The 19,864-nt window shown below is 39.7% G+C and overlaps 1 protein-coding gene across 6 annotated transcripts in view; it reads right to left on the bottom strand.

The window, feature by feature from the left end:
• The window catches only part of FERMT2 (fermitin family member 2), a 95,341-nt gene that overhangs the window by 14,791 nt on the left and 60,686 nt on the right, over nt 1–19,864 (bottom strand). For 3 of the 6 annotated variants that reach the window (XM_031668096.1, XM_031668099.1, XM_031668097.1), the window contains exons 5-11: nt 10,237–10,269; nt 9,682–9,907; nt 9,474–9,576; nt 6,741–6,848; nt 3,410–3,544; nt 2,380–2,429; nt 1,044–1,168 (exon numbers count right to left, since the gene is read on the bottom strand). In XM_031668096.1, coding sequence (XP_031523956.1) covers nt 1,044–1,168; nt 2,380–2,429; nt 3,410–3,544; nt 6,741–6,848; nt 9,474–9,576; nt 9,682–9,907; nt 10,237–10,269 — 780 coding nt within the window. The remainder of the gene's footprint in view (nt 1–1,043; nt 1,169–2,379; nt 2,430–3,409; nt 3,545–6,740; nt 6,849–9,473; nt 9,577–9,681; nt 9,908–10,236; nt 10,270–19,864) is intronic. The other 3 variants (XM_031668098.1, XM_031668100.1, XM_031668101.1) reach the window with 1 other exon arrangement.

Raw genomic sequence — 19,864 nt, 5'->3', positions numbered from 1 at the left:
GCTGTAGGAAGCAGGCCTGCCACAAATGCCCTGAGGGAAAGGAAATGAGCAACCCAAATACCAGCCCCTAGTTCTGAGATAGCTTTGGATTTGAAAAGACAGGACAAGAGGAAACCAAGGAGACTCAAGGTGTCAGCTAGAAGCCTCCGAGGAATATCCTGGAGTGGCCTCAGAAGCCAGGCTGAGAGCAAAGAAAAAACTGTGTGAGGAAGAGGTGTTGGGGAAGGGGAAGAGGAAGGGAAGGACTTGCCCAAACCCTGAAAGTGTCAGCGACCCTACTGGCGAGCCAGGAAAATTCAGAGGCTGAGGACCCTGAGTGGGACCAGCCTGTCATCAGGGAGGGTGAGGAAGAGCAGGATGTTGAAGATGAAAGCCCAAGGATGACTACAACATGGCTGAAAATAAGGCAGAATCCAAAACAGACAAGGAGGCAGTCCCTGCAGAATAAGGAAACTCTAAATGTCCTTAATGCTGAAGCTGGAAAGACAACATACGCTTACTTGACAAGCTAGAAATGCAGAATCAGCTGGGTGTGGTGGCTCACACATGTAATCGCAGCACTCTGGGAGGCTAAGGTGGGCAGATCAATTGAAGCCAGGTGTTCGAGACCAGTCTGGCCAACATGATGAAACCTTGTAGCTGGGTGTGGTGGTGTACACCTGTAATCCCAGCTACTGGGGAGGCTGAGGCACGAAAATCGCTTGAACCCAGGAGGCAGAAGTAACAGTGAGCCAAGATCATGCCACTGCACTCCAGCCTGGGCAACAGAGCAAGACTCCCTCTCAAAAAACAAAAAGAAAAGTTGAGTCATACATTTCAGGTCAGGTCTGCACAAACAGATTACAACAAAATATTTATTGGAATTGAATACTTCAAAACTGTGAAAAGTACTATGTAAAAAAGACATATCTAAACATTTTTAAAGTACCCAAAGGAGTAAAGGAAATTGATTTTTAAAAAACCTGTTTATCCCAGCAAGTGGCTCATTGACTATTAGGCCAATGGGGATGCCATCATCAACAGCCGTGACAGGCTCTCCTTACCCCTGAGGTTCATCTGATGAGCTGGCGTGCCACTGGATTCTTCTTTGCTCTTATAACAAGAAATGGATGTGTCTTTGAAGGTGCACCAATATTGCTTGTAACCTTTCAAAGTCAGCTTTTTTGGCCTATGTATCAAACAGAATTAACAACAAAATCACTTTGAAGTAACTTTATTGACTCTATATTAGCAAAGTTTCACAATATTAAGTCTGGGGTCAAGTTTTACACGTGCTGACATCGATCCCCCTTCGTCAGTGTCTTAGAGTCAGTGCTGCTGTTACTGGATGTGAGCCTCCCTTCTCAATCTACTCTAGAAGATCACACAAACAGCATGCCTGTGTTCCAGTATTCTGCAGCCGTAGTCATCACATCTATCACTGACCAGGAGGTCACATGGGAAGGGCAGGAAAAGAAAGGTGAAGTAAATGTCAGTAATTGGAAGATTCCTAAATCCTGTAATTACCTGCAGGTTTATGGGTGTCTGCAGAGTTGCCTTGGGGCCTCTACAAAGATGCAAGTTTACCTGGCAGGACTGAAAGTGGGGGAAGTGCTGCTTTCTCCAGGGTAAATTCCAATGGTGACATTAACTTGCCACTCCAATGTCAAACACAGAAGGAAGATGACAGAGCAGTCATGAGGGTGTGTAAGGTGCAGGTAGATGAGAAATGTGTCAAGGGGGAAGCAGAAAGGGTAGGGTAGTGGCATCTGAAATCATGCCCTTATCTCAGGAATGTTCCATATTTTGAACTGTTGTTATGTTCAGCTACGGTAAATGTTTTATTCTAGAGTAGTTTTATCTTATATAGTAGAAAACAGTATTTTCCACGTCACCTCCTTTCCTTTTTCTCCTCTCTGCCTTAATGCCGAGCTCTCTTGGTTCTGGGCAATGCAGCTGGATAGAGTGTTTACAAATCTTGATCAGATATACTAGAACTTCATATACAATGTTCCATGAACAAATGAACAGAGTTCAATAGAATCTTGCACTCTGAACGAGGAAATAATCGCTGGCAGTAACACAGTTCGTTATGTACTGCTTCCAACTGAGGCCCAGAGGGGCTGTGCCACTGTATTACTGTTTCAGCATCTGTATGATGCAATCTGGGTTTCACAATCTTTTTTTAAAAGAAAAATGTTTATCTGATAAAAGAATGAGCATTGTGATTTTAATTTCGTAAAAGTGGTTATTTTCTCTCATGGTAATTTGGTGTTCACCTAACTGGTAAATCCGTTTACAGTAGATGTGTTAGTCAAACTTACAGTTAGTTTCAATGTGACCATGACTATAAAACTGACAGTCATTAATATTTGGAATCCCTCCTCTTTTTGTACTTACTTGAAAACTTTAATATAGTCAGCAAGTTCAGGAATGGAAGTAATGTCACCCTAGGAGAGAGTTAAATCCTTTTTAATTTTTTTTAAATATTTCAAATTCTTTCTAACATTTGGTATCTGATATCAAGAACTAGCTTACTTAATAAACAGAACGACATAAAATACAGATGATAAAGATTTTAACACAATCACATTACATGGTCTTATGGACCATATTCTTGGTACAAAGGCATTTTCAAATAGCATAAAAGGTTAACAAAATTTTCATCAAAATGGCAATTGATACAACTCATAAGAATATGTTATCTTTAATATCGCTGAAACTGTAGCTGCATCTAAATCTGCACACTGTAAAAGGCCCAAAGTGTTTCTTCAGCAGTAACTAATCCCTATACTTAAAAACCAAACCCAGCATTTCACAATTTTCCCGAGACCTATTTTTTTCTTTTTGTAATATTTCAAATGTGCACATCACTAAGTGGATTTTTACCATGACTTGAGATTATTTTCCTCTGCAGAAATGTCTTCTCACCACTTGTAGAAGAATTTGCAGAGTATCAGAGTATTAGATATATTCTAACTGTGTTGAATGCACTAGAGACAAATACATTATTACTTTAGAAACAAACAAACTTCCCAGCGGTGGCAGGAGCACTGCTTAAGGCCAGGACTTTGAGATCAGACTAGACAACACAGTCAGACCCCATCTCTAAAAAAATTAAAAATTTAGCCAGGTGTGGTGGTGCATGCTTGTAGTCTCAGATACTCAGGAGGCTGAGGCAGGAAATGGCTTGAGCCCTGGAGTTTGAGGATGCAGTGACCACTGCACTCCAGCCTGAGCAACAGAGCAAGACCCTGTCTCAAAACAAAACCACCACTTTGCTCAAAGTTCCTGAAAAATTAACATCTGATTTCTCTCTCTAAAGCATTAAATATTTCTCTCCACCACCCCCCAAATACTTTGAACCTAAATCCACAAAATGGAATGCAATTCAAGCTAAATTAATAGGTAAAAAAAAGATTCATCCTACCAAAATTGTTGACGTTTTACCCCCTTCCAAAGTAATCTCCAGGTCTGAAAGGGCAGCATCAACTTCATCAACTTCTTTGTCACTGTTGTTCAAATGATTCTCTGACGTCATGATTGACAGCTTATTGATATGATACTGAAACCAGAATTATTTTATTAAAATAACTGCTATAACTGTAAAACTCTAAGATGAAATTACTATCTGAATCTATATTTAATGTTTTTCAGTACCTAATTGGAAAAGACAGAAGCGTCTGGGAATAGAATGAAAGGAAATAAAGGGCATGGCACCTGAAATCAATATCCTAAACCTGCTAATAAATATTTATCCAAAAGACGTAGGGTCTTTGGACACATACCAATGAATTCATCGTTTGGGGGCCCTTAGACTTAAGAGAGTTAACTGTCCTCAACTCTATTTCACATTAACAGAGATTTGACTTTTTTTTTTTTCATTGTAATCTTCCCTGTGTCTATAACAGGGCCTGTTATCAAGAAATATTGAATAGACATATAGAATATGCATAAGGTCTTTTGTAGAAACGGATGAACACTGAATGCTGTACATTGCTCCTATTACCCAGGAGAAAGTCATCATTACTATGTCAAAAGCTAAAGCTCCACCTTTTCCCCTTGATTCAATGCTCTGTATTCTCATATGTAAGAATGTTTGTACATGAGTACGCACATGGATACCCACATATACGTGGGTGGGGAGGGGTGAAGAGAGAGCAGTCAGTAGTGGTGACTACTCGTATGTAGGCAGGAAAATTTTGGGATACAGAATAGTTATTGATTTTAAATATACTTCAGTAAGTGACTTAGAACCAATATTCATAATCTAATAGATTTTTATGTTAAACCTTAAGTCTTCTACAAAGGTCAGCAGAACCTTTAAATCTTAATCAGTTACCTTTCAAAGCAACAAATGGTGCTCCAAATGTCTGAAGTATTCATTTAATACATTCATTTCATGGGAGCATTTAGTGAACTAATCTGAGGCCACTTACCAATGTTCTTCTGTGTTTTAAGGTTTAGTGACTGGTAATGAATAGTCTCTGGCTACTTCAATTGTGCTGAAATGAGATCTTACAATGGTAGAAATGTCCATGTTCATAAATTACGGAAAATGAGGTAGAGGTTGAGGTCCTCAGGTCCCAAATGTCAGAGTATATTAAGAACCAGGTGAAGAACTGGTCAAAAATACAGATCCTTAGGTTTACTCCAGAGATCCTGATTCAGGAAGTCTGGGGTCCAGCCTGGAATCTGCATTTTTACTCACTGCTCTGGGTAATTCTGATGCAAAATGTCCTTATGAGTCATACTGGAGAAATCCTGGCTGTGAATGGCACTTAAAAAATCCAGCTTTGCTTTCAAAAGTGCAAGGGATATCTTAAATTTCTTAATACATACTCTGACCTAAATGCTTTAAAAACAATGTGACTAATTCATCTACTTTACTTTTTATCCCCACCTTCTTGTTTTTATTATTTTGCTTCTTTTTACTATCATAAATTTACTTTACACAATGATCCAGATGTCCCAAGGAGAGTATACTTCAGAGTACAGGCTCTGTCTGAAAGAAAAAATACTAGGCATCTCCTCCTCACCATACTTTCAGTTTCCTTATTCTGATACTAGATGGTTTCATACAACCTTAGGGTCAGTCTCTGAGAAAGCCTCTAACAACTCAAGGTATCTGTATGCCAAAATACTCTCATTAAATCTAGATTCTAAAATGGTCTTGGAGGGCTATGGTTTTGAGCCCATTCCACTTCCATGAACTGAAACCTATGGTCTTCTGAGGTGTTCTTTCTGTACTGACACAGAATGTCCACGATACATTCGGTGAGGTGGGCTGCAGAATCATGTCATCCTTGTGAGAACACAACTGTGTGTACTCTCATTTTACAAACACGTTTTGAGCACCGACTATGTGCCACGCATATAACAGGCATCTGTTGGTTTTAAAAACAACCATAAACACGACTATTTAATACAAAAATAAAGCAACAGTATAAAATCTGTGGTCTTTCACACATATTTTACAGGTATTATTATTCTATCATTGGCAAAACCTCCACTAGAAAATCATGAGCCTGTATCAAAGTGAGAAGGATGCAGGAAGAAAGCCATAACCAGGTAAGGGAACTCCCAACAAACTGCTCCAGAATTTAATTCAAGAAATTCGCCAGAGAGTCAGAATTATCTGGAAACACAATACAGGATCCTAATTGGCTCATTAAGCAAGTCCCTAGAAAATAACTGAAAATATCTGTCACCTGGGATTTTCCTTGTCTACGCTTCTTTGCCACTCTTTTCATTACGTAAACTAAGGTGAAAATTAGCTGTTCTTGCTTTATTTATTTATTTTTTTGGCTAATCTCACTCCCCATTCTTGCTTTCTAATGGCAACTTTTTGAGTCACAACTGAAAACTTTTCTGGATGCATAAAAGAAGGCATCCAGAAGACTGAGAGCATTTTTGTGTTCTAAGGAAAAACAAAATCCTTTCTACAGTGAAAAGTTCTTCAGCTGAATGTCAACTCTGCTTCCTGTACTTCTGTTATTTATAGAACACCAACTTCATCAGGACTTTAGGCTGAACCTAGAATCCCGTCATAATCAGGAATACTTGCCAAAGCATTACTCGGGTATCTGAAATTTAAGAAAGATGAATTAATTTGGTCACCAGACCTCAGTATCTGTAAGAATGTGGACGTGTGGATGCCACCTTAAAGTTATTAATGAAGTGGATAATTTTTAAATAAGCTCCCCTATAATTCTGAAGGAGGTGGCATGTAACAACCACATATGAAAAAACTGGTTTAATCTAAGGAGGCTTGTCAGTTATCTACTTAAGAATTATCACTGTAGAAAAAGGTTTGGTTCCACTAGTCTCTCTAAATCTTATCACCTAAAAGTATTGCTGTGCTACAGCCCATTTTATCATGTGTTGTATCATCCCCAGCTATTTATGAAATTATGTAGGTAAGCTTCAGATTAGATTTCAGAAATCTGATTTTTAATAAATATTTTCTTTCCAAGGAAAAACTGAGGAGCTTTGAGCAGATATATATTTGGGGGTGAGAGGATAATTTTTTTCCTACAAAATAGAGAAAAGTACTTAAGTATACCACTAAACTCTTGGAAAAGATAAAAAAATCAAACTAAAATGTATTTGTTTTGCTTTCCTAAGTGTCTGCTCACTTTCTTAATGGCAAAAATTCTGTCTTGTGAAATGTTACTGGAATTACTATTCCACTTTACTGTTTAAAAATACCTCCCTACCCTTTACCCGAATAGGTCCCATTTCCTAGACCTTTCAACTACCTGCAGGGCTGCAAACATCATCATTTCTTCTTCTGTGCATTCAATTTCTTCCAGGAGAATGGCCCATTTGGCCTGCTCGTAAAGCTGATTGATTCTGATTGCATCATACTGCAGCAAGAGAAATAGTTATTTTGTAATATATAACCTTTACCATGGAAAAATTTCAAACTCTGAATATTCAATTGACAAGAAAAATTTAATACTTTTTTTTCCTGGGATTTTAATTTACAACCAAGAATTTTTATTTACAATCAAGTATTATTAGAAGGACACCTATAGGGTCAGTCATGCATATATATGCCCACATCTAATTTTCTGTTAAAAATGACATTAAAGGCCAGGCACAGTGGCTCATGCCTGTAATCCCAGCACTTTGGGAGGCCGAGGCAGGGGGATCACGAGATCAGGAGATCAAGACCATCCTGGTTAACACGGTGAAACCCTGTCTCTACTAAAACTACAAAAAAAATTAGCTGGGTGTGGTGGCGGGTGCCTATAGTCCCAGCTACTCGGGAGACTGAGGCAGGAGAATGGCGTGAACCTGGGAGGGGGAGCTGGCAGTGAGCCGAAATCGCACCACTGCACTCTAGCCTGGGTGACAGAGCAAGACTCTGTCTCACACACACACAAAAAAGACATTAAAATATGACAGAGAATAATTGATTTTCCTGTATTAAAAGTAGATCCTGTATGTTATTTTTCAGGGAAATAACCACTAGACATTATAGCCTTTAACATAAGAAATCTAATTTGATGACATTAAAGTAAGGCAGAACTACCAATTATTTTTCAGTGTCGTTACTGCAACTTGCCATACTAAAATGTAATCAGAAAGCAAATTATTTTGGGGAACATTTTGTTCACTGTGGAGAAGCATACCCAGATAAAGTGGCAAGTCCGTGGAAACAGCAGTTATTTTAAGTATGCAAAATACAGGGCAAATATACTTGTGGAAAATGTTTACTTATATGTTATTCAATTATCCATTTAATTATATAAATAAAAGTCAACAGTAATGCCTTAAGAATACTATACATTTGAGTATTCCTTATCCAGAATGCTTGAGACCTTCTGTTTTGAATTTAGAATTTGTATAGATGTTGGAATATTCCATTATACCAGTTGAGTGTGCCTAACATAGAAATCCAAAATGAGCATATCCTTTCAGCATCATGTCAGCCCTCACAAGTTTTAGCCTGTGGAACACTCTACATTTTCAAATTAGGAATGCTCAACATGTGTTTTAGAATGTTGACAAAATACATCTCCACTCCCCTCACAAATGTTAACTATTCCCAAAGTAGCTTTGGCTTTACTAAAAGTAGATAAGATGTGGCCTGAAAATGAATTAAGATTATTTTCTATAATTTTATTATAGAGATTTTACTGTTGTATAAAGAATTACTTAAGCATATAATAAAAGATGATAAACATAACATTAAAATCTAGACTACAGTCTAAACATGAAAAGGATGAGAGGGTAGCCAAGATAGGTTTTTTCCCCCAGGCTGAAAGAGAAGTAGAAGATTCAAACCTCTGTGCCAAGTGTTTTCCACGGGGGAAAAAAGCTCCAGATATTTATAGCAAAGTTAAATCTTACCAGAAAAGTGAAGTACTATGGTAGCAGAGATAATACCAATCATAGTAAAGACAAATAACAGTGTTTGCCTGTTACAGAGGAAAAATATGTAGACCTAAGAAAAATTTGGCTGGGCATGGTGGCTCAGGCCGGTAGTCCCAGCACTTTGGGAGGCTGAGGCAGGAGGATGACTTCAGCCCAGGAGTTTTGAGACCGGCTTGGATGAAAAAGTGAGACTCTGTCTCTACAGAAAATAAAGTTAGCCAGGTATGGCTGGGTGAGCCTGCAGTCCCAGCTACTTGGGAGGCTGACGTGGGAGAATGGCTTGAGTCCAGGACTTTGAGGTTGCAGTGAGCCATGATCATGCCACTGCATCCAGCCTAGGGGACAGAATGAGACCCTGTCTCAAGAAAAAACCTTTTTTTGGAAGCAACATCTTTTGGCACGTAATTAGTAATCTAAAAGTAATTGAAAAGGTAATCTTTCTGAAACTTTTCTTTTACTTAAATAGAGTTGAAGAGAGGTCTTAAATTTTAAAAATGAACTTTGCCAATTCTTTTTTTGTTTGTTTGTTTGAGATGCAGTCTTGCCCTGTTGCCTAGGTGGGAGTGCAGTGGCACAATCTTGGCTCACTGCAAGCTCCACCTTCCAGGTTCAAGCGATTCTCCTTCCTCAGCCTCCCGGGTAGCTGGCATTACCAGCGCGCGCCACCATGTCTGGCTAATTTTTGTATTTTTAGTAGAGACGGGTGGGCTCTCAAAGTGCTAAGATTACAGGTGTGAGCCACCGCACCCGGCCTAAACTTTGTCAATTCTATAGTACCAAACGAGTACCTTTAAAATACAAATCATGCCACATTAAGAGCTTAGAGATTAAAAAAAACAAAACCAAAAACAAAAAAAAACAAAACCAAATCAACCAAAAGTTTCATTATCTTAATAACAACAATAAAAAAGGTTTAGTTATGCTGCCAACCTACTAAAATAGACGTACTTAAAATACAAATACCTTTGCCTAAAGGTTTGGGTTTTTAATAATTATTCAAGATTTCCTATATACAAATAATTCCTTATTCCACCAACTTCCAAAAACAAACATCCATATGAACAAAACAAATAAATGGGGGAAAAAAGATCCCTTTAAACCCTCGGTACCTTTGGATTCAAATCAAAAAAGCTGTAATACTTGAATCGGAGCAGTAAGGCCTCATTTTCCTTCACATCTTGTTCCATGAGAGATCTTGAGGAATCAAGCCATCTGGACAAATTAAGAATAGTGGAAGAAAACAACATAGAATTAAGACAACATTTCTACCTCTAGTTGGATAAAGAAATTCAATTTTATCTATATCTTAAAACTTACCCTTGGTTGATTTTTGCTTTATCAAGAAGAGCTTGAGGTTTGAACATTTTTGCCAAGATTTCTGGTGACGTGATTGGTTGACTGACAGCAAGTATACCAGGATTGCCTTCTGACAAAGCACTGTCACCAAACCAAGCAGAAGTTGGTGACAAAGGGCTTCCATCATGAGCATCGTAAGTGGGGGTCATTGTTTTACTATACAGTCCTGGGCTTGAATATATACTTCCTAATAAGTAACATGAAAAACAGGTAGTAAGTATGCAGTACAGAATCTTAGTTTTCAATAATAACACATACTATGACAAAAAGCACATTGTGAAACAAAAGTTTTATTCTGAAAGGAAAGCTTAGTATATTATTTTACCTGTTATGAGAACATGTGTAATTAATTCTCCTTTTATAACATTAAAATACGTATTAACAAAGCCTTAAGAATATAATTAAGTTGGCAGAAATTTTGGGGGAAAAAAATCAGTTCAAGAGAATTAGAAAATAAGGATATAGCTGAAGCAGACAGACCAACATTTTTTGTCTTTAAATTGTGGCAAGGCTCACCTTTCAGAGGGCCAATGTAAAGAACATCAGTGCCTACAGGAAAGGAAAGAAAGGAATTCAGAAGGTAAAGGAAAGGCAACAACAGAGGACAGAAACAAAAGAATGAAAAGAAAATGAGAAAAAGAAAAAACAGATTTTCCCTAATTGTGAATCATAAACTGAAATACACATTTCAAGTGGATTTCAGAGTACACATTTCAAGTGGATTTAAGAGAACCTTAGAAGCTACAACCTAAGTAAACCAGGTTTTTTTTTGTTCAACTTAAAAGAATGAAGTTGTGCTCTAGTCAAGCACATAGTGACAAACATGTCTACAACTTTTACCACCATTTGAAATCCATATAATTTTAAGGTAACACAATAGAACTGAATTCATTCATATAGATTAAAAATAATTTGATGGTAATGTCTTCTCAGTGAATAAACAGGTTTCAACAGATTTACGAATAAAGTATTTTTTTTAAGTTCTAGGATACAACAAATAAAGTATTAATGCAAAAGAGTAGATAAAAGTTTGCCCTAGAAAGAGTCTAACAGAGATATATTTAATAGTCAAATCCCAAAAGGAAGGGATTATTTATCTTCTGATTTCTTAGTATTAGGGCTAGGCATATAGTAGAGGCTACATAAATAACTATTTGTTACATTAGTCAACTGATGGTATGTGCTTAAACTACAAAAATTAAGGAGATGAATTTAAGGCACTTAAAAATGTTCAGAATGACATTAAGTACAAGCAGCTCCCCCAAGTCCTAGCTCTGTTAAATTATAATTCGTCCTGTAGTCATAATTTTTCAAAAGAAAATGTGTAATAGGTATAACACTGTTCAACAATGTACAGAAAATGGCTTTTCCATTCCCTAAATTTAGGGTTAAGCTTAGGAATCCATCTCCTTTACTACTATATATTTTTTTTTTTTTTTTTTTTTGAGACGGAGTCTCCCTCTGTTGCCCAGGCTGTAGTGCAGTGGCGCAATCTTGGCTCACTGCAAGCTCCGCCTCCCGGGTTCACACCATTCTCCTGCCTCAGCCTCCTGAGTAGCTGGGACTACAGGCGCCCGCCACCACGCCCGGCTACTTTTTTGTATTTTTAGTAGAGATGGGGTTTCACTATGGTCTTGATCTCCTGACCTTGTGATCCGCCTGCCTCGGCTTCGCAAAGTGCTGGGATTACAGGGGTGAGCCACTGCGCCTGGCCCTTTCTTACTATTTTATAACTCTTCTCCCCATGCAATGATAGAAACACTACCTGTGAAGAAGTGGTGCTAATGCTAGAGATTTTTGTAGCTGTCATGACCTAGTCTAGGAAGCAAAGGCAAAGTTAAAAAAAAAAAAGTGTTTACTGAAAATATGTAATCTCTTGCTAGACACAGGATATTTGATTTGATGTCCCTGACATGTGTTCTTCCAATGTTAGTACTAAAAACACTTGTAAAATCCAGGCCGGGTGTGGTGGCTCACGCCTGTAATCTTGGAGCACCTTGGGAGGCCGAGGCGGGTGAATCACTTGAGGTCAGGAGTTCGAGACCAGCCTGGCCAACATGGTGAAAATAGGAAAATTAGCCAGGAGTGGTGGTGCATGCTATTCGGGAGGCGAGGGCTGCAGTGAGCCAAGATTGAGCCAATGCATTCCAGCCTAGGCAACAAAGAAAGACTCTATCTCAAAAAACAACAACAAAAAACCCTCTAAAATCCGAACACTGTTAATCCTAAAACACAAAGCAAAGCTGTGAACTCTTTATCAGCATTTAAAGAACACCAGGGGCCGGGCGCGGTGGCTCAAGCCTGTAATCCCAGCACTTTGGGAGGCCGAGACGGGCGGATCATGAGGTCAGGAGATCGAGACCATCCTGGCTAACACCGTGAAACCCCGTCTCTACTAAAAATACAAAAAACTAGCCGGGCGAGGTGGCGGGCGCCTGTAGTCCCAGCTACTTGGGAGGCTGAGGCAGGAGAATGGCGTAAACCCGGGAGGCGGAGCTTGCAGTGAGCTGAGATCCGGCCACTGCACTCCAGCCCGGGCTACCGAGCAAGACTCCGTCTCAAAAAAAAAAAAAAAAAAACAACACCAGGATCGTTAGTCCTGGGGCTTTAAAAGCTAGATCCTTAAACTAGACAGGTATTTTTCAAAATTAAAATTGTGTGACACCTTTTGAAAGGATTAATTGGGCACCCCACACTTATAAATGGGTTCAACACATTACTCCAACTCAGTTGGGCAAAGGGTATTTCTGCTACAGAGTGTGCGCATGTAGATAAAGTGTGAAAAAACATTAACTTCTAGGCAAAGTCTTGTTTATTTCAAAGATCTGTTAAATAAATCTGTTACAAAGAATGTCAGAATACTGAAAATGTGCACCTGGTGTGCTTATAATTCCTATCCAAAACTGAGTCAAGTTAGAATGGACAATTTGCTTTATAAAGTTTCTAATATAGAAAAGATACTCCCCCTAAATCACTGATAATGGTTTGGATCTGTTTCCCTGCCCAAATCGCACCCCAGTGTTGGAGGAGAGGCCTGGTGGGAGGTGACTGGCTCACAGCGGTGGAGTTCTCATAATGGTTTTGCACCATCCCCCCTTGGTACTGTATAGTGAGTGACTTCTCATGAGATCTGGTTGTTTAAAAGTACGTGGCACCTCCCCCCTCCCACCCCTACCTCCTGCTCCAGCCACGTGAAGTGCTGGCTCCTCCTCTGCCTTCCACTGTAATTGTAAGTTTCCTGAGGCCTCCCCAGGAACTGATGCCACTATGCTTCCTGGACAGCCTGCAGAACTGTGAGCCAATTAAACCTCTTTTCTTCTAAGTTACCAAGTCTCAGGTATTTCCTTATAGCAATTCGAGAAGGAACAAATACAGTCACACATTTAATAGAATCAGCCACCCACCCAAATCTCCCTTTCAACTTCCTACAGTTTGTATCTTCTTCAATTCATACTTAATCACTTCATTGTTCTTATTTGTTCTGTAGGCACTATGTGATAATAACTCACTTAGTGTTCACAACAACTCTATTATTCTCACATTCTCACTTCAGAGGAAGAAACTGAGGCAAAGCACGGTTAAATAACTTGTTCAAGGTCAAGAGCAAGTAGGGTGCAGCCAAGCTATAAATCAGCCGGTCTGGGCAGGCGTGGTGGCTCAAGCCTGTAATCCCAGCACTTTGGGAGGCCGAGATGGGCGGATTGCCTGATGTCAGGAGTTCGAGACCAGCCTGGCCAACGTGGTGAAGCCCCGCCTCTACTAAAAAAAAAAAAAAAAAATTAGCCAGGCGCGGTGGCGGCATGCCTGTAATACCAGCTACTTGGGAGGCTGAGGCAGGAGAATCGCTTGAACTCGGTAGGCGGAGGTTGCAATAAGAGATTGCACCATTGCACTCCAGCCTGGGTGACAAGAGTGAAACTCTGTCTCAAAACAAACCAACCAACCAACCAACCAACCCAGCCAGTCTGCCCGTAGGGCTACACACTGCCTCCATGTACTATAACGTATGTAAGCCATTCCCAATTCTGTTACTATTAAGGTGGCTCACGCCTGTAAATCCCAGCACTTTGGGAGGTTGAGGCGGGCGGATCACCTGAGGTCAGGAGTTCAAGACCAGCCTGGCCAACAAGGTCTCTACTAAAAATATAAAAAATAAGCTGGGTGTGGTGGTGCATACCTATAGTCACAGCAACTTGGGAGGCTGAGGCAGGAGAATCGCTTGAACCCAGGAGACGGAGGTTGCAGTGAGCTGAGATCACGCCACTGCACTCCAGCCTGGGTTACAGGGCGAGACTTTGTCTCAAAAAAAAAAAAAAAAATTCTGTTACTAATGTCATTATTGCAAACCAATGCTTCAATAAACATTTGTGTAGTTATTTCCCAATTCTAGCAGCACTGCTGGGTCAGAGGGTATGGGTATTTTAAATTCCTCAGTCACGGTTCAGAGAGAATCCCAACTAAGTTGTTTTCCTGAATGCCTGGTTTAAAATACATCTGAGGCAGAAAACTAGTAAAGACTCAGATAAAGTAGCAGATTTAGCAACAAAATATGAGCTTACTAAACAACATGGAAAGAGAACTTAAAAACTATGAGGAGGAGAAATAAAGAGTTCAAAAAGCACTACAGTCTGAGTCCACCTACTGTAGATATTTAAAACCCGATATATCAAACTCCTAAATATTGCTATATTTTAACACAGTAAAATTTACCTGATTATAAATTACATATTTTTAAAAAGAGTACTAAAGCAATAAATTTTACAAAGTTTTCACCAAAATACCTATCTTATACCATATTTTATTAAAAGGATTTTTATGGTATTACTTTTATATTTTGAGAAAATTTTCCCAAGCAAGAGTAAACCTAGAACTATAAAGTAAATGGCTAACAGATATAAGACCACATAAAAATGTAAAACAATATGGTTTTTTTTTTAAAAAAAAAGGCCACAAACAAAATGCCAGTATATAAAGGGAAGTAACACATTAAAATTTTAATATCGGTAAAAACAAAAATATAAATTAAACAAAAAATCTATCATTTGAAAATAGAATAGAAATGGCTAATAAACATATAAATTACTAAACTATCCTAGTATTTATCAGGGAAATGCAAAATAACTGAGACACTACTTATTGTCAAAGTGGCAAAAATACAGATTTACAACATTTCAATATTGAGCAGAATGTAGGAAACGAGGCATTTTCATATACTGCTGATGGAAGTACAAACCACAGAAACTTTCTGGAGAGAGAGAGAGAGAGAATGTGTGTGATATAGTATATAGATATATATGTATCTACACATACAGGTATTTTTTTAGAGATAGGGTCTCGCTCTGTTGCCCAGGCTGAAATGCAGTGGTGTGAGCACCCAGGTTGAACTCCTGGGCTCAGGAGATCCTCCTGTCTCAGCCTCCTAAGTAGCTAGGACTACAGGTGCACACCACAATGCCCAGCTCTGGGATACATGTGACAGAAAAATTAGATACCACCTAGGTAGAAAAACAGATAAATACAGTTTTTTATATAGGTAAAACTCTGAAGTCATTTATAAGAACTACGGAGACTTCTCTGCTTTGACAAAAATCACCAAAACATTGAGCACCAAAAATCAAATTGCAGAGCATTAAATACATATTAGGATCTCATTTATGTTATTAAAATAAGACTAGATATGCAAATCTTACACCCGCATGTGCGTATAAACACACAGAAAGGGTATTGTTGAGTTGGACTCCAAACTTACAATCTCGTTATATGTAGTAATCAAGAAATGGCTCCCTCTTGAGAAGGAGTAGCCAGGGAATAAGTTTAAAAGGAACTCACCTTAAGTTTAATAAATTTTTTATATTACTTGAGTTTATGATAAAAGAGACTGTATTAATGTATAAATTTTGTAATTAAAAAATAGGTCCAGCCAGGTGTGGTAGCTCACGCCTGTAATCCCAGCACTTTGGGAGGCCGAGGCGGGCGGATCACGAGGTCAGGAGATCAAGACCATCTTGGCTAACAAGGTGAAACCCCGTCTCTACTAAAATCACAAAAATTAGCCGGGTGTGGTGGCGGGCGCCTGTAGTCCCAGCCACTCCGGAGGCTGAGGCAGGAGAATGGCATGAACCCAGGAGGTGGAGCTTGCAGTGAGCCATGATTGCACCACTGCACTCCAGCCTGGGCAACAGAGCAAGACTCCATCTCAAAAAAAAAAAAAAAAAAAAAAAAAGAAGAGGTCCATCAGCATGTATCATTGAGTGAGAAAACACAATGTGTGTATAACACAGTCCCACTTTTGTTAGGAAAAAAATACGTAATTATGTAATATTTGAATATTTACTATAACCATGTGATACTTTTGTACTTAAAAGAATAGTTTTTAAAAAAATGTTTTGAGGCTAGGTGCAGTGGTCACACCTGTAATCCCAGCATTTTTTTTTTTTTTGAGATGGAGTCTCGTTCTGTCGCCCAGGCTGGAGTGCAATGGTGCGATCTTGGCTCACTGCAAGCTCCGCCTCCCGGGTTCAACTGACTCTCCTGTCTCATCCTCCTGAATAGCTATCCCAGCACTTTTGAGAAACCAAGGCAGGAGGATTGCTTGAGACCAGCCTGGGAAACATGGCAAAACCCCATCTCTACAAAAAATACAAAAATTAGCTGGCCATGCTGGCATGCGCCTGTAGTCCCAGCTACTTGGGAGGCAGAGGGAGGAGGATCACTTGACCCCAGAAGTCTGAGACCAGCCTGGGCAACATAGCAAGACCCTGTCCCTTAAAAAGAAAGAAAGAAAAAATTTAGCAAACATTCCTATTATAATTCGTAAAATAAACATTATGGCCAGGCATAGTAGCTCACGCCCATAATCTAGCACTTTGGGAGGCTGAGGTGAAAGGATCACTCGAGGCCAGGAGTTGATGAGCAGCCTGGGCAACACAGGGTCTCTTAAAAAAAAAAATGAATTGGAGAGATGGTGTTACTTAATGGTTAGAGGCATGAGCATTGGAGCCTGGATGTGAATTCTAGCTCTATTCCTTATTAGCTTTGTGACCTTGGAAAATTACTTAACCCTTGTAGAATTATTTCCTCATAAGTAAAATGAAGACATCACCAAAACTGCTGGTATTTTGTTTTGTGGCGATCAAGTGAAAGATTATGTATTCAATAATACTTATAACTTATTTACTTTTTTTTTTTATTTTGAGATGGAGTTTTGCTCTTGCTGCCCAGACTGGAGTGACATGGCACGATCTTGGCTCACTGCAACCTCCACCTTCTGGGTTCAAGACAGCCTCCCGAGTAGCTGGGATTACAGGCATGCGCCACCACATCCGGCTAAGTTTTTGTGTTTTTAGTAGAGACGGGGTTTCTCCATGTTGGTCAGGCCCGTCTTGAACTAATGACCTCAGGTGATCTGCCCGCCTCGGCCTCCCAAAGTGCTGGGATTATAGGCATGGCTACCGCATCCAGCCCCTATAACTTATTTACTATTTTGAAATTGTTGACCATGGAGGAGGGAAAACCTGACATTATATATGTTTATTTCTATGTGCCTAAATTTTCTCCTAGAATATAAATTCATATATTTATTCTGTTTATATCAACAGTATACACTACTCTCCAACCATTAAAAATCAGAGACAGCCAAGAGGAAAAACAAACCATAAGGCTAATTTGTGATTTTGGTTTGCAACCCACTTTACTACCAAACAAAAGTATTTTTAAAATATGGACTAGTATTCATATTAGCTGTGACTTCTAAAAGAAAAAGTATTAGTGGGTTGTTCAATCTAAATTACTATGTCTTAATCAAGGCAGCCCAGCTTAAGAATTCATTGAAAATACTGATGCTAACTCAATCATGATTATTCATTAGCTTAAGTTATATACTAATCAGCTTTCCTACATTTTGTCATTATCACCAAGCTGAAGAGAACAGAAGCAAAAATGAGTAAGTTCTGGAACTATTACAAAATTATCCAGTGCTTCCAATTCTACCGGTAGCTTCTTGTCGTTTTGTTTTGTAAGATCTAAGCTGATAATTTTATTTTTCACAGTCACAGGGTTTGCTTCTAGCCATTTCTGTATGATGTAAAAATTTTAAGATTTCCTGCTTCCTGGACCAGCATACTCTCAAGAATTTCTATGCATACTGGTGTTCACCCATGGTTTCTGGGCAACAAAACCTCCTCAGCTTTCCAAATTCTAACTCTAAGACTTATAGAAACATTCAGCATTATCACTTCTATTGATATGGGATGATTCAGATTGCCACTACTCATGTAGAGTACAGTATTAAAGATCTGTTAGAGAATTTAAATTTTAACTTTTTTTTTCTTTAAGGTAAACAAGGCTACAAAAATTAAATAAGGCCGGGTGCGGTGGCTCAAGCCTGTAATCCCAGCACTTTGGGAGGCCGAGACGGGCGGATCACGAGGTCAGGAGATCGAGACCATCCTGGCTAACACGGTGAAACCCCGTCTCTACCAGAAAAATACAAAAAACTAGCCGGGCGAGGTGGCGGGCGCTTGTAGTCCCAGCTACTCGGGAGGCTGAGGCAGGAGAATGGCGTAAACCCGGAGGCGGAGCTTGCAGTGAGCCGAGATCCGGCCACTGCACTCCAGCCCGGGCGACAGAGCAAGACTCTGTCTCAAAAAAAAAAAAAAAAAAAAAATTAAATAAAAGCTAGATTGTGGCATCCGCAGCCACTGACATATTTGCTAAAATTATGGGTCTGTATGTACTCATGAGGGATAGAAGGGGGAAGGAGACGGGTGTGTGCATAGTGCAATGGTGTAAGCTCTAGCTTGGAAGCGGGATGAGCCTGGGCTTACAGCTCAGCTCTACCAGTTACCAGGGATCAGCTTCCAGACATGTGATTTAGCCACTCTGGGTTTCTCTTCTCAGGCTACCGATTTTTCAGAATTACTCAATTAATATATTTAACTGTGTGGATTAAATATATTACATGTAGTGTTTTGGACAAGAAGTTGCTCAATAAATGTGGTTGTCAGTAATAGCAATGTTTTAATAAAAATATTTTTTTTTTTTCTGAAAAGGATCTCTTACAAATAAAGAGGCCACAAATGTCCCTTAGGACATTCAAAGCTGTCCAAAGGTCAAGCAACTGAAAGGAAAGAACTGAGGAATGGTACACAGAGCAGAAATAAAAGCAGCTGCAGTCTGGGTGAAAAGGGAACTGGGTGAAAAAGAACAAGGGAGCCTAAGATTGGGGAGGGTAAGAATTGGTAAGGATGCTCTTCTTGGGCACAAGCTAGCCAAAAATTGGGCAGCACAGGAACAGCCCAATGATGCAATGACAAAGGTTAGTACAGTCATGAGTCTACTAACAACAGGGATAAGTTCTGCGAAATGCGTCATTAAGGGATTTCACTGTTGTATGAACATCACAGAGTGTACTCATACAGGCCCAGATGGTATAGCCTACTACACACCCAGGCTATATGGAAGGCACAGTCTATTGCTCACAGGCTACAAACCTGTACAGCATGTTACTGTACTGAATGCTGCAGGCAACTGTAACACAATGGTAAGTATCTGTATCTGTGTATCTACACATCTCTAAACATAGAAGAGGTAGAGTGAAAATACAGGGCCAGGTGCGGTGGCTCACGCCTGTAATCCCAACACTTTGGGAGGCCAAGGCGGGTAGATCACTTGAGGCCAGGAGTTCGAGACCAGTCTGGCCAACATGGTGAAACCCCTCTACTAAAAATACAAAAGTTAGCCGAGTGTGGTGGTGTGCACCTATAGTCTCAGCTACTTAGGAGGCAGAGGCAGGAGAATTGCCTGTATTTCAGCTGCAGAGAGCCAAGATAGTTCCACTGCACTCCAGCCTGGGTGACAGAGTAAGACTGCGTCTCAAAAAAAAAAAAAAAAAAACAAAAAAAAAAAACAACAAAACAAACACCGGGCGCAGTGGCTCACACCTGTAATCCCAGCACTTTGGGAGGCCGAGGTGGGTGGATTGATCACAAGGTCAGGAGTTCGAGACCATCCTGACCAACATGGTGAAACCTCATCTCTACTAAAAACACAAAAAATTAGCCAGGTGTGGTGGTGCACGCCTGTAATCCCAGCTACTCAGGAGGCTGAGGCAGGAGAATCGCTTGAACCTGGGAGGCGGAGGTTG

This window comes from Papio anubis, chromosome 7, assembly GCF_008728515.1.
Source record: "Papio anubis isolate 15944 chromosome 7, Panubis1.0, whole genome shotgun sequence".
Lineage (NCBI taxonomy): Eukaryota > Metazoa > Chordata > Mammalia > Primates > Cercopithecidae > Papio > Papio anubis.
This window is presented reverse-complemented; position numbering and strand designations above follow the sequence as displayed.